The sequence below is a fragment of the Somniosus microcephalus genome, chromosome 22 (assembly GCF_052327205.1).
Source record: "Somniosus microcephalus isolate GS21.2 chromosome 22, FLI_Smic_1.0, whole genome shotgun sequence".
NCBI classification, from domain to species: Eukaryota; Metazoa; Chordata; class Chondrichthyes; order Squaliformes; family Somniosidae; genus Somniosus; species Somniosus microcephalus.
In genome coordinates this window covers 55,531,735-55,559,398 of record NC_141008.1, presented here as the reverse complement: position 1 = coordinate 55,559,398, position 27,664 = coordinate 55,531,735, and the positions used below count along the sequence as shown (strand labels likewise).

The 27,664-nt window shown below is 48.1% G+C and overlaps 1 protein-coding gene across 1 annotated transcript in view; it reads left to right on the top strand.

The window, feature by feature from the left end:
* Positions 1-27,664, top strand: part of LOC147102401 (RNA-binding protein Musashi homolog 2-like) — a 269,465-nt gene that overhangs the window by 34,854 nt on the left and 206,947 nt on the right. Inside the window, exon 3 of the mRNA XM_085964792.1 lies at positions 15,935-16,009. Coding sequence (XP_085820918.1) covers positions 15,935-16,009 — 75 coding nt within the window. The remainder of the gene's footprint in view (positions 1-15,934; positions 16,010-27,664) is intronic.

The following is a 27,664-nucleotide window of genomic DNA, read 5'->3' as shown; positions in this document are numbered from 1 at the left end:
TCAGGGGTGATGTCAGGAAGCACTCCTTCACACAAAGGGTAGTGGAGATCTGGGAAAAGCCCTTCCCCCAAAAAGCTGTTGAGGCTGGGGGCCAATTGAAAATTTCAAAACTGACTGACGTAATAAAACTCACTACGCACTTGGTTTGAGTATAAAGCAAGGCTTTAATCAACTTGTTTCAAAACATGGAGGTCTAGTTGTACTTCACGAGTTCCTTGTCTTACAAAATGTCCCTGAGCAAGCTGGGCCCACGCCCGAGTATTTATACTCCTTGGACAGCGCCACCAGCTGGCCGTCCAGTGTTATTTCATGAGTCGTTTCTTCATGATGATGAGATTTATAACATTGACTATGATAGATTTTTGTTAGGCAAGGGATACGGAACCAAGGCGGGTAGATTTAGTTAAGATACAGATCACCCATGATCTAATTGGATGGAGGAACCAGCACGAGGGGCTGAATGGCCTCTGCCTGTTCCTAAATATGCTCATTCTGAAATGCTTGGCCCGGTTTAGTCAGGCAGCCTTGCCTCGGAGAAGAGGGTCTCCAAGTCCACTTCATTAACTTCATATTAGTTCCACAAGGTTTGCTGAGATGCAGTGAGAAAGCAATTTAAACAGGGTGCAATTTGCCGGGACTCAGTTGTCACATTTGCAGATGTCTCCGGTTTGACAACTCGCACAGAAAGGTGAGGGATTTGGAATTACGGCTCCCAGCTCGCGGGCTTTGCACACATCTGTACATAATAAGACATGTAGGATCCCGAAACGACTTGAAATTACACTGGGAGGAGTGTTAACATCTTAACTAAATGGAGAATGGATGCAGGAATATGATGTGAATCTAGGATAAAGGATGAGATTCACCATCTGCAGCCTCTTCCTAACCCCCACCCCCAACCTCACCGCACCTGTTCCCCTCCTCTCTGAATCGTGCAGAGCCACAGGCACCGGGATCCCTCCAGTTGCTTCACCCATTCTTCGTGTGTGAACCTGTATTGCAACGGACTGCATACAATTCTGGTCGCAGTATTATAAAAAGAATACAGAGGCACTGGAGAGGGTGTGGAGAAGATTTACAAGGGTGATACCAGAAATGCGAGGGTATACATATCAGGAAAGGATGAACAGGCTGGGTCTCTTTTCTCTTGAAAGGTCTTTAAAATAATGAAAGGTTTTGATCGAGTGGACACAGAGAGAATGTTTCCACTTGTGGGGAAGAGCAACACTAGAGGCCATCAATATAAGATAGTCACCAAGAAATCAAATAAGGAATTCAGAAGGAACTTCTTTACCCAGAGAGTAGTGAGAATGTGGAACTCGCTGCCACAGGGAGTGGCTGAGGCGAATAGTATAGATACCTTTAAGGGGAGGCTAGACAAGCATATGAGGGAGAAGGGAATAGAGGGTTAGGCTGATAGAGTTAGATGAGGAAAGACAGCAGGAGGCTCAAGTGGAGCATAAACGTCAGCATGGACTGGCTGGGCCGAATGGCCTGTTTCTGTGCCATATATCCCATGTAATCCTATTCCTTAAGAGTCTCAGTGAGCCTCACGCCCTGCGGAAATCATTTCCTAGACTATTGCACGCCCGACAACGGAGGCCTGTTCTGTTGTTTGGCCGCTGATGTCACGCCTCCCCTGCAGAAAATGCCGCCACCTGCGAGATTAACGGAACAGCAGAGATGGTCGCCCCTCGGCTGGAATCACTTTTTTTTTACCAGCAACAGTGGCCGAGGCCAGCCAGAGGGAGGATGTTCGGCTTCTGTTCGTGACACTGCCTCCACCTTGCTCCACCATCCTGGGCCACGCAGACAGTTACCAAGCCAAACTGCTCACTCCAGCCACAGCTAGAAGGAGCATCCCACTCATCATCCTCCCACCCTAAACCCCACAACTCTGAACATTGTTTCAGCTCTCCCTGCTGTACACCTACAGGTCAGCCTTCTTACCGAACTTCATTCACTCAAAACATTAAAAATACTAATAAACAGGACAATAATATTTATCTTATTGAAGTGATAGCTGGAATCTCCTTAAATCTCTCTCTTGGTCAGAATTGCTGCAAGGTAGTTTGTTTTAGTTTCCAGCTCCTCTTAATAGCACGAAACACATTGGAGTGCCACCTCCTGACTCCGTTCATTCCAGCCTTTTATTAAATCATATTAATTACGATTTGCTCATCTGTCTCCTTTTAGAGCTTCACGATTATTGCGTGTTCTACTCCTCTGTACCTCTCTCTTGCTCATTCCTCCTTTTCTCACTTTCATTTTTTTCTTTCCCTCTTATCATTTTCTCTCATTTGATCTCTCGCCCATCTCTCTCGCCCGGCTCTGTCTCTCTCTCTCTCGCCTGGCCCTGTCTCTCTCCCTCGCCCAGCTCTGTCTCTCTCTCTCTCGCCCGGCTCTGTCTCTCTCTCTCCCTCGCCCGGCTCTGTCTCTCTCTCGCCCGGCTCTGTCTCTCTCTCTCGCCCGGCTCTGTCTCTCTCCCTCGCCCGGCTCTGTCTCTCTCTCTCCCTCGCCCAGCTCTGTCTCTCTCTCTCCCTCGCCCGGCTCTGTCTCTCTCTCTCTCGCCCGGCTCTGTCTCTCTCTCTCGCCCGGCTCTGTCTCTCTCTCTCTCCCTCACCCGGCTCTCTCTCTCTCTCGCCCGGCTCTGTCTCTCTCTCTCTCGCCCGGCTCTGTCTCTCTCTCTCGCCCGGCTCTCTCTCTCTCTCTCGCCCGGCTCTGTCTCTCTCTCTCGCCCGGCTCTGTCTCTCTCTCTCTCTCGCCCGGCTCTGTCTCTCTCTCTCCCTCGCCCGGCTCTGTCTCTCTCTCTCTCTCGCCCGGCTCTGTCTCTCTCTCCCTCGCCCGGCTCTGTCTCTCTCTCTCCCTCGCCCGGCTCTGTCTCTCTCTCTCCCTCGCCCGGCTCTGTCTCTCTCTCTCGCCCGGCTCTCTCTCTCTCTCTCTCGCCCGGCTCTCTCTCTCTCTCCCTCGCCCGGCTCTCTCTCTCTCTCGCCCGGTTCTGTCTCTCTCTCTCTCTCGCCCGGCTCTGTCTCTCTCTCTCGCCCGGCTCTCTCTCTCTCTCTCTCGCCCGGCTCTGTCTCTCTCTCTCGCCCGGTTCTGTCTCTCTCTCTCTCTCGCCCGGTTCTGTCTCTCTCTCTCTCTCGCCCGGCTCTGTCTCTCTCTCTCGCCCGGCTCTCTCTCTCTCGCCCGGCTCTGTCTCTCTCTCGTCCGGCTCTGTCTCTCTCTCTCGCCCGGCTCTCTCTCTCTCTCTCGCCCGGCTCTGTCTCTCTCTCTCTCGCCCGGCTCTGTCTCTCTCCCTCTACCGGCTCTGTCTCTCTCTCGCCCGGCTCTGTCTCTCTCTCTCTCGCCCGGCTCTCTCTCTCTCTCTCGCCCGGCTCTGTCTCTCTCTCTCTCGCCCGGCTCTCTCTCTCTCTCTCGCCCGGCTCTGTCTCTCTCTCTCTCGCCCGGCTCTGTCTCTCTCTCTCTCGCCCGGCTCTCTCTCTCTCTCTCGCCCGGCTCTCTCTCTCGCCCGGCTCTGTCTCTCTCTCTCTCTCGCCCGGCTCTGTCTCTCTCTCTCTCTCGCCCGGCTCTCTCTCTCTCTCTCTCTCGTCCGGCTCTGTCTCTCTCTCTCGCCCGGCTCTGTCTCTCTCTCTCGCCCGGCTCTGTCTCTCTCTCGTCCGGCTCTGTCTCTCTCTCTCGCCCGGCTCTCTCTCTCTCTCTCGCCCGGCTCTGTCTCTCTCTCTCTCGCCCGGCTCTGTCTCTCTCTCTCTCGCCCGGCTCTGTCTCTCTCTCTCGCCCGGCTCTGTCTCTCTCTCTCGCCCGGTTCTGTCTCTCTCTCGCCCGGCTCTGTCTCTCTCTCTCTCGCCCGGCTCTGTCTCTCTCTCGCCCGACTCTGTCTCTCTCTCTCTCTCTCGCCCGGCTCTGTCTCTCTCTCTCGCCCGGCTCTGTCTCTCTCTCTCTCTCACCCGGCTCTGTCTGTCTCTCTCGCCCGGCTCTGTCTCTCTCTCTCTCGCCCGGCTCTGTCTCTCTCTCTCTCTCGCCCGGCTCTGTCTCTCTCTCTCTCGCCCGGCTCTGTCTCTCTCTCTCTCTCGCCCGGCTCTGTCTCTCTCTCACCCGGCTCTGTCTCTCTCTCTCTCGCCCGGCTCTGTCTCTCTCTCTCTCGCCCGGCTCTCTCTCTCTCTCTCGCCCGGCTCTGTCTCTCTCTCTCTCGCCCGGCTCTGTCTCTCTCTCTCGCCCGGCTCTGTCTCTCTCTCTCTCGCCCGGCTCTGTCTCTCTCTCTCTCGCCCGGCTCTGTCTCTCTCTCTCTCGCCCGGCTCTGTCTCTCTCTCTCTCTCGCCCGGCTCTGTCTCTCTCTCTCTCGCCCGGCTCTGTCTCTCTCTCTCTCTCGCCCGGCTCTGTCTCTCTCTCTCTCGCCCGGCTCTGTCTCTCTCTCTCGCCCGGCTCTGTCTCTCTCTCTCGCCCGGCTCTGTCTCTCTCTCTCTCGCCCGGCTCTGTCTCTCTCTCTCTCGCCCGGCTCTGTCTCTCTCTCTCGCTCGGCTCTGTCCCTCTCTCTCTCGCCCGGCTCTGTCTCACCCATGTGTCAGTCGTGGCTCAGCGGGCAGCACTCTCGCCTCTTGAGTCAGAAGGTTGTGGGTTCAAGTCCCACTCCGGAGACTCGAGCACAAAAATCTAGGCTGACACTCCAGTGCAATACTGAGGGAGTGCTGCACTGTCGAAGGTGCCGTCTATCACGCTATCTCTCATCTACCCATCTCTCACTTTCTTTCTCCTCATCGCTCCATTTCTTTTTCTCCCTTGCTCTGTCTCTTCCCCGATTGTTTCATTTCTCAGTTTGTCTCTCTTTCGCCTCTGATTTTTCTCTCTCCGTGTCTTTTTCACCCACCTGTCTTCTCTCTTTATATTTTTCTCTTTCACTCGCATTTTCTTCTGTTACTCTATTTCTTGCCCTTTCTCTCTTGGGATTAAATTCCTCTGTGTGCTATTTTTAGCACCCTGGTTAACCTATTCCCATCTCTCGCCACTATTTTAACAAGACATTCAAATGTCTATTTTAATCTCAGGAGTTTGATGGAGATGCATTAACCAGTCTGCTAAAAATAGCACTTCATCTCATTTCTCTCTCGATTTTTTTTTTTCTGGTCATCCCTGTCTCTCTCGATTGGCCTGTGCCTCTGCTTTTCTCTCTTGCTTTCCATCTGCTCCTCTGTCTTTTTTCCCTGTCTCTTTCCCTTTGTTCTCTCTGTGTCTTTCACTCTAGGGCAGACATAAACATTTTCTGTTTTAATTTTTAATATAAAAACAGTCGGGCCGAAAGGACTTGCTGGTATTCTTGCACCAGGGCTTAAGGTACTTGTGTCAAATTCCTCTCTCGCTATTTTAATGGGTTTAACAAGTTTAAAATAAACCTCCGCAGAAGTAGCGGTGAGATGAGTTTGATGTAAGCTTGTTAAACATCCGTGCAATAAGATTTCTACGTATTTGTTAACAGCTTTAGCTGTGATGTGTGCTCATGGCCCTCCCTTAAACACTCGGACAGCTTTACCTCCGAGCACTAAAATCATTTTTCAGACACCGCATCAGCCTGACTGCATCAGGCTGGCAACCAATTTCTTTTATTGACCCATGTTGTCTAAACGACTTGTTAAATCACAGAAAACAAGACCTTGGCAAAGGGATTTGGGCAGTGAAATATAAAGCAGGAGGAAAATTGGATTGTCTAAATAATGACTTGGATTGTTGTTTCCTGTTAGCAATCAGAGTCTCTCGCACAGTGCAGTGCAGTGCTGAGGGAGTGCTGCACTGTCAGAGGTACCGTCTTTCGGATGAGACGTTAAACCGAAGCCCCGTCTGCTCTCTCAGGTGGACGTAAAAGATCCCATGGCCACTATTTCGCAGAAGAGCAGGGGAGTTCTCCCCGGTGTCCTGGCCAATATTTATCCCTCAATCAACATCACTAAAACAGATTATCTGGTCATTATCACATTGCTGTTTGTGGGAGCTTGCTGTGCGCAAGTTGGCTGCCGCATTCCCCACATTACAACAGTGACCATGCTTCAAAAGTACTTCATTGGCTGTAAAGCGCTTTGAGACGTCCGGTGGTCGTGAAAGGCACTGTATAAATGCAAGTCTTTCTTTCTCTCTCGCACACTGTCTCACTCTCGCACATGCTCTCTCTCACAAATACACAAACACACACCTCTTCCAAATATTAAGGTCTTGCAAAAATAGTTCAACAAACTATAATTCTTATCCTGTACTGGAGTTCAATATATTTGTTGAGTTAAGTTTTTAAAAATTCATTCTTGTGATGTGGCCATGACTGGCAAGGCCGGCATTTATTGCCCATCCCAAGTTGCCCTTGAGAAGGTGGTGGTGAGCCGCCTTCTTGAACCGCTACAGTCCATGTGGTGAAGGTACTCCCAAAGTGCTGTTAGGCAGTGGGGGTTCCTGGATTTTGACCCAGCGACGATGAAGAAATGGCCAATATATGTCGAAGTCTGGATGGTGTGTGACTTGGAGGGGAACCTGGAGGTGGTGGTGTTCCCATGCACCTGCTGCCCTTGTCCTGCTAGGTGGCGGTCGGGCTTGAGCTGGCAGGGTGAAGCAACTCACAGGCTAGAGGGAAAGGCAGGGCACTGGGACTGGGGGATAACCAGCATGTTAGCGCTCAAATGAACAGGCAGAGAGACAAGGCATTGGGACTGGGACAGGTGGGATAGGCAGGGCATCAGGACTAGGACAGGGCACAGAGAGGGCAGGGCATCAGGACTAGGGCAGGGTGCAGAGAGGGCAGCGTATCCGGACTAGGGCAGGGTGCAGAGAGGGCAGCGTATCCGGACTAGGGCAGGGTGCAGAGAGGGCAGCGTATCCGGACTAGGGCAGGGCACAGAGAGGGCAGCGCATCAGGACTAGGGCAGGGTGCAGAGAGGGCAGCGTATCTGGACTAGGGCAGGGCACAGAGAGGGCAGCGCATCAGGACTAGGGCAGGGTGCAGAGAGGGTAGCGTATCCAGACTAGGGCAGGGCGCAGAGAGGGTAGCGTATCCGGACTCGGGCAGGGCGCAGAGAGGGCAGTGTATCAGGACTCAGGTGAGGCATAGTCTCAGGATAAGGGGACTACCATTTAAGACTGAGATGAGGAGGATTTTCTTCACTCAGAGGGTTGTGAATCTTTGGAATTCTCTGCCCCAGAGGGCTGTGGATGCTCAGTCATTGAGTATATTCAAGGCTGAGATAGATAAATTGTTGGACTCTAGGGAAATCCAGGGATATGGGGATCAGGCGAGGAAAGTGGAGTTGAGGTCGATGATCAGCCATGATCTTATTGAATGGGGGAGCAGGCTCGAGGGGCCGTATGGCCGACTCCTGCTCCTAATTCTTATGTTCTTATGAGAGACAGAGCATCAAGGCGCAGGCTGCAAACTCCTCTGCGCTTTAGTTAGAAGAGGTTGCCAGTTATTTGCTTTGTAAACACAAACAGATTAGCAGTACTGGAGCTTTAATCGCCCTCGTCTGGAACAGAATGAGCTGTACTCGAGCTGTGAAACTCTCTTCCGCACTGAAAGAGTAAACTATGATTAAAGGCACAGTATGGTTAATCTGATCAATAGAGCCCTCTTTACCCTTCTCAACGAACACAGCCACACAGACCCTGCATTACAACGGTGACTACACTTGAAAAGTACTTCATTGGCTGTAAAGTGCTTGGGGACGTCCTGAGGCCGTGAAAGGCGCTATAGAAATGCAAGTCTTTTATATAGGTTATAAGTTTGGCAAGATCAGGTCAATCTGTTCAAGCAGTTGCCACTAAAACCAGATTCCACAGTAGAGAATGGGGTGTAGACGTCAGCAGAATTGTTCCGTCTTCAATCTGGGACCTTAACTCAGTGTTGATCATCGAGCTCCCCACTGTAGCCCTGGCCCTTTGCCTGCTGGTGGGGTTTGGGCCCTCACACAGCGACAGAGCCGCCATCCATAAGCGATAGGTTGATTTGCACTCGAGCACTGGTTTGCTCCTTCCATCTTAGTCTCAACAACAACAGCAACAACTTGCATTTATATAGCGCCTTTAATGTAGTAAAACGTCCCACGGCGCTTCGCAGGAGTGTAATTGGGAAAAATTTGGACACCGAGCCACAACAGGATATTTTTGGGCAGGTGACCAAAAGCTTGGCCAAAGAGGTCGGTTTTAAGGAGCGTCTTAAAGGAGGAGAGGTTTAGGGAGAGAGTTCCAGAGCTTGGGGCCTAGGCAGCTGAAGGCACGGCCGCCAATGGTGGAGCGAAGGTAATCGGGGGATGCGCAAGAGGCCAGAATGGGAGGAGGGCAGAGATCTCGAGTGGGGGGGTGGGCGGGGGGTTGTGGGGCTACCGTGCTGGTAATCAATGGGTGCCCAACTCCAAAGCCACGTTCGGAAGCCGTGCGCCGTATTGCAGTTAGTCGCTGAAATTTGCTGAAGTAAGGTTTGGAGCAGATAGTACATCTTCAGAGGCTGGTGAGGAGTCAACAGCCAACACGCCCCATTTATCAGATGAGCTGCTGCAGACTTGCCAGTGAGCAGGTGCGAGGCCCGAAGAAAGATGCTGATCTAAAGACAACGGAAAAGGAGCCACATCATTCCTCAACTGGCACAGCTGGGCAGCTCACATGTACCTGACGTAACAACAGAAGGGGCCCATTTACGCAGTGCTTCCGTGCAGCTCTTTGAGGTTTGTAGGTGCTCGGAAAGCAGAATCTACCCCCCCCACCCCACCGTGTTACCAAGCTATTGGATTGGCTAGCGCGCACATACTTGTCATCAAGGCCCATTCCGTTTCTCCCCAACCGGCTGTATTTCCGAACAAACACAGTCAAATGGAAAGAACTGACCAGATTTCGCAACCTGGGGTTGGGGGGGCGGGGGGGGTCAGAGTTACATTAGCGCCGTCGGCAAACAGCTTCCGCCTTCAGCTGGAGGCAGGAGTGAAACTTTTCGTCATCCTGCCAGACTCGACCCTCTTCCACTGCCGTCTTCATTGTCCGTTCCCCCCCCCCCATCAAACTATCCTCATCAAGGGAAACAGCAGATGGGAGGTGGGGGTGGGGGGCGGGGAGTGATTTGATGCAACTTTCCAACATAAATCCTGTGAATTTCTACACTTTCCAAGCTGCCCATGATTTTACATAAAGGGGTCATAGAATTAACAGCACAGAAACAGGCCATTCGGCCCAACTGGTCTATGCCGGTGTTTATGCTCCACACGAGCCTCCTCCCACCCGACTTCATCTCACCCTATCAACATATCCCTCTATTCCTTTCTCCCTCATGTGTTTATCTAGCTTCCACTTAAATGCATCTATACTATTCGCCTCAACCACTCCCTGTGGCAGCGAGTTCCACATTCTCACCACTCTCTGGGTAAAGAAGTTTCTCCTGAATTCCCTACTGGATTTATTGGTGACTGTCTTATATTTATTGGACCCTAGTTTTTGGACTCGCCCCCCCACAACCAATAACATAATTGTCTAGTAAAATGTAGAGGACCCAAACCGGAACCTTTGCACGGGGTCCCTGGGGGGAAGAGAGGAGAGCATTAACGACCCATAGTATCGAGCGCTAAAAGAGCAATTGCAGCAGCTGCACCAAGGGGAGAACGATAGGTAATATCTTACTGCTGGTGACATCTAGCAGATGAGTGCTTAACACATTAAAGTGTGCATTTCTCTGTCTGCTACTTTAATGGGAGCAGAGCCCCACAAGCAGACTAATGCCTTGTTAGTGCCGCAGACTGAGGCGTGCTCGTTCACCTACACTGACTCCCTATCTCTGGAACCTCCTCCCGCCCTACAACCCTCCAAGCTCTCTGCGTTCCTCCAATTCTGGCCTCTTGCGCATCCCCCGATTTTAATTGCTCCACCATTGGCGGCCGTGCCTTCAGCTGCCCGGGCCGCTAAGCTCGGGAATTCCCTCCCTAATCCTCTCCGCCTCTCCTCCTTTTAAGACATTCCTTAACACTGACCTCTTTGACCGAGCTTTTGGTCACCTGTCCTAATATCTCCTCGTGCAACTCGGTGTCAAATTTTGCCCGACACCGCTCCTGTGAAGCGCCTTGGGACATTGTGGCATAGTGGTTAGCACTGTTGCCTCACAGCACCAGGGACCCGGGTTCGAATCCGGCCTCGGGCGACTGTCTGTGTGGAGTTTGCACATTCTCCCCGTGTTTGCGTGGGTTTTCTCCGGGTGCTCCGGTTTCCTCCCACAGTCCAAAGATGTGCGGGTTAGGTTGATTGGCTATGATAAATTGACCCTTAGTGTTAGGGGGATTAAATACGTGGGGTTACGGGGATAGGGTGGGATATGTGTTGGTGTAGGGGTTACGGGGATCGGGTGGGACATGTGTCGGTGCAGGCTCGATGGGCCGAAATGGCCTCTATCTGCACTGTGGGGTTTCTGTGATTTCTGTGATTTTGCTACATTAATGGCACTGTATAAATGCAAGTTGTTGTTGGGCGAATTTTCGAATTGGCGCTCCCGGCCCGGGGGAGCCCTTGCCAGAAATTCGAGACACCGCACTGGAAAACCCGCTACTATGTCTCTTGGCGTTTTTAAAAATGAAAGGCTACATTTCTCTCTCTTGCCCCCAGCGCTGAGCCCTGTGCACCCTTCCCCCGAATGCAAAAGATAAACATTTGCTCCACAATCGGTGCTGATCTTAGAGGCAGTTCCCAGACGTTCCCGAGCGTTATCGGGTGCAGTAGCCGAGGGGTCGTCAACCCTCCAGGATTGCCCTGGAGTCTTCAGGAATTAAAGTTACTCTCCTGGACAACTGCTGGCAGCAAACACGGAGATACAAATAAATAATTTCTTTAAACGCATTTCTTTATTAGTTGTAAAAAATATTGGAGATGGGAAAGAAGGGCTGTTTGACCGTTAGGGCCGTTAGAGGACTTCTGATGATACCTCCAGGAATACATGCAACCAGAGTTGGCAACTCTAGGTTACAGCAATCCATAAATTCAGTTCAATCAATCTGGTCATTTGTGGGCTGGCCCCAGTTTAAAAAGTGATCCTGAAAAGCTGCCAGATTGTCATTAAAAAAAAAAAGCCAACGAGTTCACTAATGTCCTGTTAGTTCCGGGCATCGAACCTCAGGAAGGATGTATTGGCCTTGGAGGGGGGGAGGGGGGGGGCAGCGCAGATTCACCAGAATGATACCGGATGCTTAAAGGGTTAAATTATGAGGATAGGTTGCAGAGACTTGGGCTCGTATTCCCTCAAGTTTAGGAGATTGAGGGGTGATCTGATCGAGGTGTTTAAAATGACGAAAGGATTTGATGGGGGTAGATACGGATAAACTATTTCCTCTGCTGGGGGAATCCAGATTGTGGGCGCAATCTTAAAATTAGAGCCAGGCCGTTCAGGGGTGAAATCAGGAAGCACTTTTCATAAAAATCTAGATTTTCAAAAAGCCTTCGATAAGGTACCACATAATAGACTAACGAATAATGTCAGAGAATGTGGAGTCCGGGGACAAGTAGCAGAATGGATTGCTGGCTGGCTTCAGGACAGAAAGCAGAGAGTAGGAGTAAAGGATAGCTATTCACAGTGGCAGAAGGTGGGTAGTGGTGTTCCACAAGGATCAGTGCTGGGACCACTGCTGTTCACAATTTACATTAACGATTTAGACTTTGGAATCAAAAACACAATTTCTAAATTTGCAGATGACACCAAATTAGGGGGGATAGTCAATACTGAGGAGGACTGCAACAAATTACAGGAGGACATCAATAAACTTGCAGAATGGGCATATAATTGGCAAATGAAGTTCAACACAGATAAATGTGAGGTATTACATTTTGGTAGGAAGAATAGGGAGGTCACTTATTACTTGGAAGGTGCGAGTCTGGGTGAGGTGGAGGAACAAAGGGATCTCTGAGTACAAATACACAAATCACTAAAAGTTGCGACACAGGCTAGCAAGGCCATAAAAAAAGCAAACCAAGCACTAGGTTTATTTCTAGAGGGATAGAATTGAAAAGTAGGGAAGTTATGTTAAACCTGTATCGAACCTTGGTTAGACCACATTTGGAGTACTGCGTACAATTCTGGTCGCCATATTATAAAAAGGTTACAGAGGCTCTGGAGAGGATGCAGAGAAGATTTACAAAGATGATACCAGAAATGTGAGGTTATACATATCGGGAAAGGATGAACAGGCCGGGTCTCTTTTCGCTTGAAAAACGAAGGCTGAGGGGTGACCTAATAGAGGTCTTTAAAATTATGAAAGGTTTTGATAGAGTGGGTACAGAGAGAGTGTTTCCACTTGTGGGGAAGAGCATAACTAGAGGCCATCAATATAAGATAGTCACCAAGAAATCCAATAGGGAATTCAGAAGAAACTTCTTTACCCAGAGAGTGGTGAGAATGTGGAACTCGCTCCCACAGGGAGTGGTTGAGGTGAATAGTATAGATGCATTTATGGGGAGGCTGGACAAGTATATGAGGGAGAAGGGAATAGAGGGTTATGCTGATAGATTTAGATGAGGAAAGACGGGAGGAGGCTCGAGTGGAGCATAAATGCTGGCATGGACTGGTTGGGCCGAATGGCCTGTTTCTGTGCCGTATATCCGATGTAAAAAGGGTGTTAGAAATGTGGAGTTCTCTTCCCCCAAAAGGCTGGGTCAATTTGAAATGTTTAAGACTAAAATCGATAGATTTTTGTTGGGTAAGGGTATTAAGGGATATGGATCAAAGGCAGGTAACTGGGAGTTGAGGTACAGATCAGCCGTGTTCTAATTGAACGGCGGAACAGACTCGATGGGCTGAATGGCCTATACCTGCTGCTAATGTTCAGTGAGGGGAACCTGCTTAACTCTTACTCTATCTGGTTTAACCGTGACTCCAATCTCACACAACTTGGCTGACTCTTTGTGCCCCCCCGGGGCAACTAGGCATGGGTAATAAATACCGCCTTGCCAGGGTCGTCCATGTCCTCAGAACAAGTTTTTTTTTAAATCCGAGGGATTTTATTTTGGTTGCAAATACACAGTTTCTTTCTCTTCCCACAAATCGGCTTGTGGTATTTCCCTCGGATTCGTGCTTTGTGCCTCCCAAAGCCACAGCTAAGACTGGCACACTATGGCAACGAGTGTTTTAACAAGCGAGCGTGCCAAGAGTAGCATCGAGGGGAAATTAAAAGCGGAGAGAGAAAAAACATCCGAGTTAAAAATAACAAGGTTTTTTTAAAAATAAAACCATGAAAAATTAATAACCCATTAAATGAGTGTTGAATTATTAATCCACACCATCAAATGTCTGCCAAGACGGCACGTTCAGCCTGTATGCCCTTTCTTTTATTTCAGTCCCATTAAGAATTACTCTGTCAAATCGCACTTAACCTTTCGAGCTCTGAATCACTGGGCGGCCTGCAGAGTGGCCCCAGGCTTTAAGCGCCTCCACTGAGCGATGGAAATGACTAACAATGGTGTTGGTACAAGTGGCACAGGGAGCGTGGTGCCTCTGCTGGGATCCTGCAGAGGTACAATGCACCTCCTCTCAGCTACTCTCCTTTCCACCTAGTTCTCCCAGGCCCTCACTAATACTGATCTTCAACCAGTAACTCGAGTGTCTCAGACCGCCATGTGTAAAGAGCTGGAGGGGCACCAGAGGCAATTCTGGGATTTGGAACAGGGAGAAGAATTCCGTGACCATACAACGATTAAACTCCAGATGACCCAGGCTTGCGATAATGTAACGACTTGTTCTATATATTTACTTATTAGCAGATCTGCCATGGCATTGCTCGCAGTAAGTTGGCTGAAACGTTTGTAAGGACAGGAATTTTATAATGTGTAATGCACAATATATGTTGCTAAAGTGGGTCCTTTAAAGAAACGAAAGTCCCGATTTCACCCTAACTGCACCCCTGGAGATAATGGGGCGGGTTCGAGTCAGACACTCGATTCACACCCTTCCGTAAAATCGAGCCGGGTGTAAATCTGTATTTTAGTGATACTGGTTGAGGGATAAATAATGGCCAGGACACCAGGGAGAACTCCCCCTGCTCTTCTTAGAAATTATACCATGGGATCTTTTATGTCCACCTGAGAAGAGGCCAGACCTTGGTTTAAAGTCTCATCCGAAAGATGGCACCTCCGACAGTGCAGCATTCCCTCAGCACTGCACTGGAGTGTCGGTCTAGATTTTTGTGCTCGAGCCTCTGGAGTGGGACTTGAACCCACAACCTTCTGACTCAGGTGAGGGTGCTGCCCACTGAGCCACGGCTGTCACTGATGAAGGTAACTGAGTGTCCGCAAAGGAGTTTAAATCTACCACATCTGGCTGGTGAGAACACTTGTGTTTCAGGTGTTGCTACTGAAATAATATGTAGGGCTTAATGTTCACAAACTGAATTCTTGGTTGTCAAGGTGTTGGAGAAACTTGACTGCTCCAGAGATCCAACACCAACAGGCCCAAAAAGGTATTGAGATCGTGAAAATGTAGCGATTGGGGGAAAAGGTGACTTTGCTTTTGTCCTGCTTGCCCTGTCATCCCGGTCTAGTTTCAGGAGTCAGTATGTCCATTTTCTGTCCTCTTCCTATTCCAAAACCAATGTCCTGCACTCCCTGCTGAATCATTGATCCATCCAGCTCCTGTTTGAGAGTCCAACTGAGTCATAGCTGGCAGTGTGTTCCATAAATAACCATAATCGGTGCCACCTACCCTGGAGAACATGTTCTTTGCAGTAAAATCATGAACGTGTTCTTTATAAACACATTTGCATTTTTACGATAGCGAGTATGGATAGCATAGTGGTTATGTTACTGGGAGTAGTAATCCAGAGGCCTGGACTAATGATCCGGTGAGACGTGAGTTCAAATCCCACCACGGCAGCTGGGGAATTTAAATTCAGTTAATTAAATAAATCTGGAATAAAAAGCTAGCATCAGTAATGTTGACCATGAAACTACCGGATTGTTGGAAAAACCCATCTGGTTCACTAATGCGCTTTAGGGAAGGAAATCTGCCGTCCTTACCTGGTCTGGCCTATATGTGACTCCAGACCCCACAGCAGTGTGGTTGACTCTTAACTGCCCTCTGAAATGGCCCAGCAAGCCGCTCAGTTGTACCAAACCGCTACAAAGAAGTATAATGGCACTGCGGGAGCACCTTCACCACACGGACTGCAGCGGTTCAAGAAGGCACCTCACCACCGCCTTCTCAAGGGCAATTAGGGATGGGCAATAAATGCTGGCCTTGACAGCAACGTCCACATCCCATGAACAAATAAAAAAAATATATATATACATAGTCCTTCCCCCATTGTGTCTTCTCCTTTACCTCTACTGGGTTTGCTCAAAATATTTCTCCCGCATCAACATTCTCGTCTTCCTGAGATTATGAAAAGTCACAAGCAAGTAACCAAGCCACACAGATCAGGAAGATCCCACAGTCAATTCCTGTTCTGTGCTGAGTTAGGGAGCTACGAGGGATGGTGCAATCGGCCTTGGTGGGGGCGGGGGGGGGGGGGCGGTGGAGAGTGGCGGGTCACCGGGTTAGGGGAGCGAAATGTTGGCCAGGGTTCTTTCTCCCTCTCGGTTGCTATCTGGTTGATGTTTTTTGTACCGGAAGATGGATTGGAATTCGAGCAAGGACAGGGTTAAGGTTCAAGGTTCAACGCATGAAGCAGGCCGTTGGGGTTGAGCTACATTGGGGTTGAATGCCAGCGGCGATCAGTGGCCTTCAGAAGAGGAGGGGACAAAATTACTGTAGGATAAGTATAAACGCCCATGTTCACCCCCCCATTTGTTTTACCTGAGCTTTTAGCTTCCCTTGAAGTAACCCTGCTACAGTTGAGTGTAAAACAAGGATATGACTGATATCAAACTAAGGTGCACACACCAGTCGCAAGCTGCTGCTGCTTCCTTTAACCTGATGCCTTTCTTTTTTTCTCCCCCTTTTTAAAATATTGTTTTAAAGGTTACCCAAACTTTGTTGCAACATATGGCCGTGGATACCCAGGATTCGCACCAAGCTACAGCTACCAGTTCCCAGGTATGTTGACCCTTGATTCTATCTCACACCAGCCACCAGCTCCCTTGTTTCCCCCACTCCACACCCCCGCCGTGTTAACAAGTACTTAACAAAACCACGACCCACATCTCCTGCAAGGTTTTACGGCGTTATTCCGGTTCCTGCTGAGCCTCCGCTGGTGCTGGTTATTTGTAAACCGTTGTGTGTTAAAAATGCGGGAGCAAAAATCTTCCTTCAGTTCTAGGTGAAATGCTCCCCTTTGAAAGAAGCTGGGTCGAGTTGTCTTGTAGCATTTTCCACCGATGAAATTTAATGTTGCTGTATTCTTGTGGTTCTCCTTGCCCTTCTCTTTTAGGTCGCCCTATGCCAAACTGCATCCCCGGCCGAGAGAGAGAGAGAGGGGCAAATGCCCTCCATCCGCCCCCCCCCCCCCCCCCCAAGGCTTCTCTCCCTGCTGCCCTGTATGATGGTGACTGGCCTCTGCTCGGTTCCTCCATAACCCCTCCCCCTACCACCCATGGTGCTACTGCTGTGACTTAGGAGCTCACCCATCTTGAGGGATCCCAGGTGACAACGGCACGACCTTCCTCTTTTCTTAAATTTTTTTTTTAATTCTCGGGATACGGGCGTCGCTGGCAAGGCTGGCATTTATTGCCCGCCCCCAGTTGCCCTAAGAAGGTGGTGGTGGACCATCTACAACCGAGTGGCTTGAAAGGCCACTTCAGAGGGCAGTTAAGAGTCAACCACATTGGCGATATGGCTGGCGGCACATGTAGGCTGGAGCAGGTAAGGACGGCAGGTTTCCTTCCCTCAAGGTTATGAGAAGATCATCTTGTAATTCCTGACACATTACATAGCCAAGGCCACAGATTACCCTGAGCACTTTGGCTGTCCAGTCATTCCATTCATTCTCTCTCTGCTTAGGGCATCAGCAAGTGCAGTCAGGAGAAACATATTCCTCATCCCAAGTTTGGAATCACCAGCTGTTTCCCATTCGCTTCCATTGTATAGAATTCCAATGGAGCAAAATGTTTCCCATCCCATTCGCACGGTGCAGAATTCCGACTGGAAAAACATAACATTTTGAATACAAAATCACCTCCCAAGTGCACAGTGTTCCCCGATATCTGCTCCATCAATGCTCACCGCACTCAGTACAGTCAGTCCATGACCACTGTCACCTCGAGACAGCTCTGCACTTTACACTTCTAATCACATCGTGTATGTTTACTGATAATGTGTTAGTTTGGAGTGAGTGATTAAACGACTGGGTAGCCCAGAGAGTTGCAGTCTGCTTATTTTTATCTGCAGTTTATGGATACCTCGATCCAAATAGGACATTTCTTGGCAAAAGAGTGATGTGTTTATTAGGATTCAGCAGTGTAGAAGGCCGAGTTTATTTTTGCAATAAGCGTTTTGCCAGATTTAAACTATGTACTTTCAGATAGGGTTTGGAACATCGGAGTCAAAGCAAAGAAGGGGACCTTTTATCTGAAAATCAAATTCTAGTTTGCTCCTCAAATTCATAGTAGTTCAGTGTGGGATGCTGTATATTTTGGAGGATGATTATTCTGTCCCTGGTACTATGAGATCTCGGAGGAATAGATGTCAAATTCACAAAACTATTAATGAAAAAAGTTCTATTCTGATTACTCCCACATAGAATGTCTGGTTAGGTCAGTGCTGAGGTCACTCAGAATCTCCAATCAGGTCAGTGCTGAGGTCACTCAGAACATCCAATCAGGTCAGTGATGAAATAAAAACAGAAAATGCTGGAAATACTCAGCAGGTCAGGCAGCATCCGTGAAGAGAGAGAAAGAAACAGAGTTCCGGGTTGGTTTTGGTCTGATAAATGCATACATTCTCAGAGGATCAGCGCTCGTTGGCATGTATTAGCCAGTTATGGTTCCTTTGATCGCTCCAAACATTACTTGGATAACATTGGTAATTCTAGAGTTAATACATGCCACTGGCAGTGTGTGTAACATTGAACGTAAGGTGGCCTGAGCCAATCTTTCTGGCCATTGCAGCAGCTCTGTATTAATAAATAGTAAGAGGATGTGTTTGTGCCATGAGCCTGTGCAGATTTTGTGCTTTCTGTTCTGGCTTGTTCCTTTCCAGAGTGTGCGGCAGTTTTTACTTTGGCATTTGGCACACACCAGGGCCTTTTGTAGGTCATGGCATTTATCATGTGTATGTATATAGCGTAGAAAGCCAGAGTCAACTAACGTGAGCCATTTTAACCAGTTGATCATTTGGCTGTTTAGTGACCATCCTATTTGAATACGGCTGATGAGGACTCTTCTCATTGGTGCGTTCAAGAAAGTTGAAATAAGATCGTTCAGGCCTCTTCCAATAGGTGTTTACAGGGAAGTTAAAGGTGATCTTAATGAAACCACTTCCAATAGGTTGATTGGTGCTTGATGATGAGATTGATGGGCTACAACTCCTGAAAGTACTTGCAGGGACGGTGAATCCAACAGGAATCAAACGCACTCTGATCGCAGGGAGGGGGCCAAAATTCCCCTCCTTGCCAGTCCAAATCTCGGCATTTGTGGGTATGTGCGTGGACATAGAACAAGAAATCCCCCGACTCTGGCACTTAGGAATGAGCTGACCCTTTTAAATGAAATCCTTTCAAGACCCCACTCCTCGTGTGGCCTGAGTGTGTCGAGCTGCCCGCTCCTCGTGTGGCCTGAGTGTGTCGAGCTGCCCGCTCCTCGTGTGGCCTGAGTGTGTCGAGCTGTCTGCTGCGGTTTACACTTCGATGCAAAAAAAAGCCTCTGTAAACCCAAGAAAGGCTCCTTAAGATTTTCAGCCCTGTGTTTAATTACCTGTGTGCTCTAAATTGGAACTGAAAGAAAGACAGACTTGCATTTCTGTAGCGCCTTTCACATCCACCAGACATCCCAAAGCGCTTTATAGCCAGTGAAGTACTTTTGGAGTGTAGTCACTGTTGTAATGTAGGAAACGTGGCAGCCAATTTGTGCACAGCAAGCTCCCACAAACAGCAATGTGATAAATGATCAGATAATCTGTTTTTTAGTGATGTTGACTGTGGGATAAATATTGGCCCCAGGACACCGGGGAGAACTCCCCTGCTCTTCTTCAAAATAGTGGCCGTGGGCTCTCTTACGTCCACCGGAGAGAGCAGATGGGGGCCTCGGTTTGACATCTCATCTGAAAGACGGCACCTCCGACAGTGCGGCATTCCCTCAGCAGTGCACTGAAGTATATAATGTGGGGCTGGAGGAGATTACAGAGATAGGGAGGGGCGAGGCCTTGGATTCCAAGAAAAAATCAAAAAAATTCATTCGGGAAAAAAATCAAATTGAAACGGGAGAAAACTAAATAATTAAGTTGATTCTCTTGATTTATCAAAAAAAGGGCGTCTGATGGTAGGACCCCTCTCCTTTTAAAAAGCTTTTTAAATTTGGACTCAGTAGGTTACTCCACCAGGAGTGTTATTGGGTTTTGCAGTACTTGGCTTCCAAATGGTACGGTGCTTGTTTTAAAAGTGCTGGAGTGGGGGGGGTACAAAACCCAAGAGAAGAAACCATTCTTCACATTACACTCTCTATTCTCTCCAATTAATTGGCACATCTCGGGAGGTTATAGCGTGGCTTTGAATTCTCAATATCCCCCCCCCCCCCCCCCCCACAATACTTCAAATGTAAAGATGAGTCTCATGATTTATTGATGATATGAAATGAGGGAGCGGCTTCACCTACACATTGAGAGACATCATTTACCCAGAAAATTGTTCACCCAGTCCTTTTGAACGAGATACACAAGTGCGTACAGTTCCGACAGGATACATAGAATTTACAGCACAGAAACAGGCCATTCGGCCCAACTGGTCCATACCAGTATTTATGCTCCACACGAGCCTCCTCCCACCCTACTTCATCTCACCCTATCACCATATCCTTCTATTCCTTTCTCCCTCATGTGTTTATCTAGCTTCCCCTTAAATGCATCGATGCTATTCGCCTCAACCACTCCCTGTGGGTAACGAGCTCCACATTCTCACCACTCCCTTTGGGTAAGCAAGTTTCTCCTGAATTCCCTATTGGATTTATTAGTGGCTGTCTTGTATTCATGACCCCTAGTTTTTGGACTAAGGGAAGCATTTGACCGAGAAAAACTTATAGGTTATATTTCAAAAGCCTGAAGGGGTCTGGACAGAGTAGATAGAGAGAAACTGTGGAAGGGTCGAGAACCAGAGGACACAGATTTAAGGTGATTGGCAGAAGAGCCAAAGGCGACGTGAGGAAAAACTTTTTACGCAGCGAGTGGTTATGATCTGGAATGCACTGCCTGAAAGGGTGGTGGGGGCAGATTCAATCGTGGCTTTCAAAAGGGAGTTGGATAAATACCTGAAGGAAAAAAATTGCAGGGCTACGGAGAAAGGGCGGGGGGAGCGGGACTACCTGAAGTGCTCTTGCAGAGAGCCGGCACGGGCTCGACGGGCCAAATGGCCTCCTCCTGTGCTGCAACCACTCTATGATTCTATGAATAGAGTGAGGATGACTGTGCTTGACGTTGGGCAGGCTTATCATTCATTTCAGTTTTACTTCCAGGACAAGACTCACTGGGGAAATAGCCTGAAACCGCAGTTTGTATGCGTGTGTGTTACATTTCATATCTTGGTGTACCTTTTAAGGTTGTCAATCAGTCATGTGGGCAGGGCTGGCAACCATGAGGCCCCTGAGAGCTTGGAGCTCACAATCCAGGCAACACCCACAGAGCTGACTGACGGCATTAAAGCGAAACGGAAGCAACCAGGCTTTACGTTGCTATATAAAGCTCAATAACCAACGGAGGCAGGATCTTTTTAAAAATAAAATCTGCATGTACATTTTTATTGTCTGAAGTGAGGGTTATTTTTGGAAGTGCTTCAGAATTTGAATTAAAGAAAATTATGGGTTCCTGAAGCTTTTAGATGCAGGTAAAAGTGGATAATGTGCAACGGAAGGAATGACTTCATCGGCAGGGTTTAAATCCCCTTTAATTACTGTCCCATCATGTCATGACGTCTATATTCTGATGAATGGCTTTGTGCATAGGCTGTGCTTGACACTGTGTTGTCTCTGGGCTTGTTTGGCATATTGGCGCCAACCTGCTGGAGGGTTTAAAAACAAATATCGCGCCCGCGCACGCTTTAATGTTCTGCCAGCATATCTCATCCTCCTAAACCATCAGCTTAGATCGCTCCCTTCACCGGAGACAAGCCACCCCTAACGCGCCGCAGCTCGAAGTGCTCTTACCAGCCACGGCCCCGGGTTTGGAAGGATGCCAATCTATTAAGCGGACACTCTTGCGCGTTGAGCACGCTCGCGGCGTAGCTGTGCGAGAATGTTGGCCTGCCTTTATGCTTTATGTAGTTCCTGGTAACAACACAGTGACAGAGACTCTGTCCATGGTATTGCCACAGCTAGACCAGTGTCTGCAGTATTCGGCATGTATTATTTAACCTTAAACATCTCTTCATACTGTCCTCTTCTTTCTTTAATGGCTGTTTTTTTGGTTTCGTGCTGTACAAATGAATGAGCCTCATTTATATATTGATATATATATATAATTTTTAATTATATTAAGAATAATCATCCACCTCCTGATTCATTAATGATTTATTTTTACATTTTTTTAAATTGGAATTTCTTGGGTTTTTTTTTTCCCTTTTGGGGCGATCACACCATTAATTTCTTTTCTTATTTCACTTTTCAGACTGTTTCCAGATTTCACAAGATATTATTTTTATCAACTAATTTCTTTTTTTGTTGCAAATTAGCAAGGTTTCCTGCAGTGTTAATGAGAGCCTGGGTGGCTGGCTGTGATTAATTGTTGCCTTTTGCTGTAATTATCACTAATAATAACTGCCTGGGCCCATCACCTTTTTTTATATATATATATATATATTTTTAATTATTTTTTAAAACACATTCCATCAGCTGTCCACAATTTCGCTTCCCGCATGATTTAGTTGCTTCTAATTTAAACGCTCGCTTTATTTTTTGCTGTATTGTATAAACAGTTGCTTTCATGTCGCTCTCTTAGTTCCGTTAGCTGTGGACAGCTTTGGCTATCTATTTTCGCGTTCACAGAACGAACCCTCCCTTCTCACAAGGTTTCAGTTTTTAAAAAAGATTTCTCACTCTAACGGTCCCTGAAGTAAAAATGGCAGGTATATATTAAATAATCTTTCGAGATTGTTTTTTATTAAGTCAGTAGTTACCCCCCCACCCGGGGTCGGTTAGCCCAGTGTAGAACTGAGCCTTTCCAGACCTGAGATGCCCCTGGTTCGATACCCGGTCTGAATTAGCTGATAATCAGCTGGTTGGAGAGGGCCAGTGGTGACTGGGCGTGAGCAATTGTTCCTCTTTGCTATAAGAATCGTGGTACAATTGGCCCCTTAGTGCCCTGGACTAGGGGAAGGGGAGAAAATTTAGCCAGGGAACCCCCCCCCCCCTCTCCTGCACCAAAGAGTGCGTGCGTGCGTGGGTTTCGAGCTTGGGCACGAGTATCCAATTCAGCTGTGATGCCCTCTACTGTCAAATAGCCTCCCGGCGTTCACTGCCAAGACTCAAGTGCCGAATGGCCACTTGGCCAAAGTAGCAGAGAGTGGCTGGCCCTGTGGAACTGTGCCCCAGCATGAGTCCGTGCCTTCAGGAGGGAATGGTGGGGGCGTGGGGGGAACCGGGATTAAAAGTTGTGAGAACGTGGACCTGTCTAATGAGGGATTATGCCATAATCTTCAGGGACATTTTAAGAGGGGGAAAAAAAGCACTACATGAAAATTTGTGAGAAGTGTTGGGGATTAATTGTGTATTTAAAAAGAGAAGTCTCCCTTTTCTTGGCTTACCTGGGCTGTATGTTCTATCGCTATGACAGCAAGACATGTTGTTAACCTTACCATAAAATGACATGAAACAAGATGGCTGCTTGCTAACCATGTTGCCCTTACAGTGGCGCTGCCTCCTTTAAGCAACAAATAGGTGATCAAACATTTTCACAAGCAGAACTTGTGACAGTAATTTTTTTTAATATATTAGTGTAAAGGAGCAAGGAAGAAATAGGACTAAAATAATCCACGTTCTGAGCAAAATCCAATTATTTTGAGTTGGCAAAATTTTTGTTACTCGAGGCCTAGGCTTTTGGGCCTAGTGCTCCAGACCGGCTTGCTCTTAAGCGCCTCACTACAGGAGCCCAGTTCAAAAAAAGTATTGTAAAGCTGAACGCATTCAGTCAGATTCTTTAACCTTTGCTGAGTCCAGTCTACATAAGCCAGTGAAAGGAATACTTTCTTCATTTCATTTTTTTTGAAGGTCACTTAATTAATAAGTCGCAGAAGCCAAACAAGCTTAAATTATCACATCACTCTGTTCCTGTTAATTAAACATGCTTGATGTAATTAATTGTATAGCTTGAAATAGTGTTGAAGACACTGGCTTTTTACTCTGTATGTTATTTTTTTTGTAATGTGAAGACATCGGTCTCCTTGTTGTTTCATATTCTGTGACAGCAGAACCCTGAATACTGATTGTTGCTTAGTTTGAAAGTGTTTTGAGTTTGTTTTTTTCTGTTGTGGATTAAAATGGTCCCTTTTCTCACTTATCTGTAAACAGAGCTCCTATGTTCTGCTTTAATATTTCCTTTTTTTCCTTTTTTATTTAAACTGAGCATATTTTGCTGTACGTAATTTAGACAGAGAAATAAAGAGAATTTCCTTCAACAAATCTCATGCAGTGTGCGTGTGTGTGTGTGCTCCTCTTTTAACTGCAGTTTTTTTTGACCATTTAACAGACAGTAGCCTCCCTCCCCCCCCCCCCCCCCCCCCCCCCCACCCATCACCTTCTCCCCTTCATCCTCAATCCGACATCCCAGGGCACAATGGGGTTCGACCTGCAGCTTGCGTTGAGTTTGTTGAGCTCCGTAAGGGTGCCACAGTTCACCTGAGTGTCTCTAGACTAGAGAAGGTGGGATGGGAGAAGAAAAATCAGCCAGGGCTCCCGATTGCAGTCGAGTGATCCTTTCGCCCACCCCACCCCCTCACACCCACTCTCCCAGTTGGTACAAAATGCAAGTGGGGGCTCGCTGTGTGATGCCCTCTGTGGTTTGATAGCTCACCAGTGCCTCCTGTCTAGGCTTACACGGGAAGAATGGGCACTCGGGGCAAGACACCAGAGTGTGTCTGGCATGGCACCAGCGAATTTATATCCCAACGTGAGTAAGCACAGACGAGGTCACCACAAGATATATCCTCGTGTGAATACATTCTGTGTAATAGTTCCAGTGCCACATGACCCATAGAGACGGTGCCCACTCGAGAGTCCTGCTCCATGAACGGCATTTACAGCTGGGCGGGTGGGTGGGTTTTGGTTCGACCCACTCTGGGCTGTTATATCCCGTCACGCAGCCTAAGTTGAGGAGATGTACAGAGAGTGAAATAATTCGCCTTTGGCACTGCCGGCGCAATCACCTTAACATCTTATTACTGATTGCAAAAAAAAGTTCAGAATAGTGCAGAAAGACGGAGCTCAGCAAGTTAGGGCTCTGCGATTTAAGGCTTCTGGTGGCTGGGCGAGCCTCTGATTTGTCGACAGGAGAGCGACTTTTATCATGTTTTTGGATGGCGTCCATTTTTTTAAATGGCAAAAAAAATGGTCTTTTCCCTCATCGCTGGCGATGCAGCACTCCATGCCCCCCCCCCCCCCCCCATTTCAGACAGCAAGTATCCCACAATGCGTCACTGAATCCGGGCTCTGTTGGGGAATTATATGGCTGTTAAATGGTTAAATTTGAGCAAATAACCAACAAGCATCATTCTTCACGCTAAATTTGACCAAATTCACGCTGAATTAAAGCTTCATTTGAAGTTGAAATTTGATAGTTTCTTTAATCACTAAACCAACACCCTCATCAAATCTTGCATGGGTTTCACTTGCATGAAATGTCAATTGCTTTGTTTGGAACAGAGCAATGCTCGTGCGTGCATTTGTGTGTGTGCGTGCGTTTGTGTGTGTGTTTATGCTTTCCTGTTTTTTTCTGACCCCCACCCCACCCTACGTTTTGATTTACACTCGAGCAACAGTCACACGCATTACACATTTACAGGTCTCTGGGTCTCCCCCTGAAAGGACATGAGCCTCCTCCTTTGGTCTACCTCTTCCCAACATTTCATCAGCTTTCTGGGTCTCTGGCATTTTACAGATTCGCAGCTCAAGGTGGTTCGTCGCACTGTTTGTATCCTGGCAATTCAGAGTTCTGTCCTTCTACTTCCACCTGTGGTATGCCTTAGCAGTAAAGTCCCACAGCTGAAACTGTTTGCACAGAGCCTGTTTGCATGCAAATATCACTCTGGTCCATAACCCGCTGAATACACAGGAGATTCCACACGTTTACACAGTAGCAAACAGTGAGGAGGATAGTAACAGTCTCCAGGAGGCCACAGACAGACTGGTGACATGGCAGATGCAATTTAACGCTGAGAAGTGTGAAGTGATGCATTTTGGTAGGAAGAATGAGGAGAGGCGAAATAAACTAAAGGGTACAATTTTTAATTGGTGCAGGAACCGGGGTGGGGGGCAGGTGTCCGTCACAAGTCTTTCAAGGTGGCAGGGCAGGTTGAGAAAGCTGTTATAACAGCATACGGGATCCTTGACTTTATAAATAGAGGAATAGAGTGCAAAAGCAAAGAAACCTTTATAAATCCCTGGTTATTGTAGCCAATTCTGGGCACCGCACTTTAGGAAGGATGTCAAGGCCTTAGCGAGGGTGCACAGGAGATCTACTGGAATGGTACCGGGGATGAGGGACTTCAGTTAAGTAGAGAGACTGGAGAAGCTGGGGCCGTTCTCCTTAGAGCAGAGAAGGTTAAGGGGAGGTTTAATGGAGGTGTTCAAAATCATGAAGGGTTTTGATCGAGTAAATAAGGAGAAACTGTTTCCAGTGGCAGAAGGGTCAGCAACCAGAGGACACAGATTTAAGGTGATTGGCAAAAGAACCAGAGGTGAGATGCAAATTTTTTTTATACAGGGAGTTGTTACGATCCGGAAGGGCGGTGGAAGCAGATTCAATAATAACTTTCAAAAGGGAATTGGATAAATACTTGAAGGGGAAGAATTTGCAGGGCTATGGAGAAAGAGCAGGGGGAGTGGCACTAATTGGACAGCTGTTTCAGAGAGCCGGCACAGGCACGATGGGCCGAATGGCCTCTTTCTGTGCTGTATCATTCTATGATTCACAGCGATTGATCTTAATCATGCTGAATAAATAGGAAACCCTGCAAAATTGCACCCTTACCCTGCTGAACAGCAGGAACTCACAGATTTACACAGTGAGTGACCCGTACACCCCTGAATGAGCAGCAAAATCTGCCGGATAAGCTGGAAACTCCACACAGTTACACAGTGAATAGCCCTTAACCCCGAATAAACAGGAGCACCACACAACTGCACAGTAAGTAACCTCTAAACAGGAGCTTCATAGAGTTAGCACAACAAGCACAAGAGCACTTCAGAGCAACGCGAATTACATGAAAGCCATGTTGGGCCGGGGGGAAGGTCCTGAGGACGTGTTGGATTCTGGGGGGGAGTGGTTAGACGGCTAGGTTCGGTGGCGGGCTGTGCGACATGAAGCTGGAGGTCACTTGAAGCTATAGCCGCCCGCATCCACTGTGTCGGTGCTTGAGAGAACGAACACTGGCGCTCGCAGCGCAGAGAGACTTTACTGCCAGTACACGGCAAGGCCCGGGTGGAGGAGGAGGGAGGGAAGAAAGCGGGAAAAGAAGGAAGAAATAAAATCCGCAGCTTCTGACACCAGAGAAGTGCAGTCAGCAGCAGGCTTCTTATTTTTTTTAATAACTGCTCCGTTTTTAATTCAGGGGTCAAAATGGGGTTCCGGTGTATATTTTGTCAAAGATTCCCGTACGCAGGCCTTTCGCACTCTTCCCCATTTAAGTTATCGTTAATATTGTTAATTGGATAAATACTTGGGATGGGGAAAAATTTGCAGGGCTATGAGGAAAGAGTGAGGGAGTGGGACTAATTGGACAGCTCCTTCAAAGGCACAGGCACGAGGGGCCGAATTACCTCCTTTTGTGCTGTAAGATTCCATGATTCTATGAAATTGTTTATATCTACATTATTCATTCCTCACATCAATAAAAAAAAGACAGAATCATGTCCCCTATCTTTTTTCTTTCTGGTGCAAACACGAAAGGCCAAATGCCCTCTCTGTGCTGCACCACTCTATGATATTCACACATGCACACTCCCAGCAGAGTTCACTGATTAACGCTCAGGAGCTGTGACTCTTTCTGAAGCACATTTCCCTCCTCTACCTTCTGCTCTCCTGCTCCACTGGGCTGGAAGACGTGTTTCTGCCACGCAGGAGTCATCCAGAGGTCTGGAAGACCAGCCTGAGTGGTTCATCCCAGATGTTTTTTTCTCAGCAGGAAAAGCAGCTTGACCCACTCCTGGGCTGAAACTGGGGGAGAGGGAGAGGGGGGGAGGTGGTGGGTGGCTGTCTTGCAACGAACCACAGAGTCAAGGATAAGTTTTGCTGATAGAAATTTCTCGCCTCTTCAGATCAGGCAAGCTACCCTCCTGTAGCGTGGCCATTAAGCCCCGTGTAAGTAAACCGCTAGTGGAGAGAAACAGCGAACAACCAAAG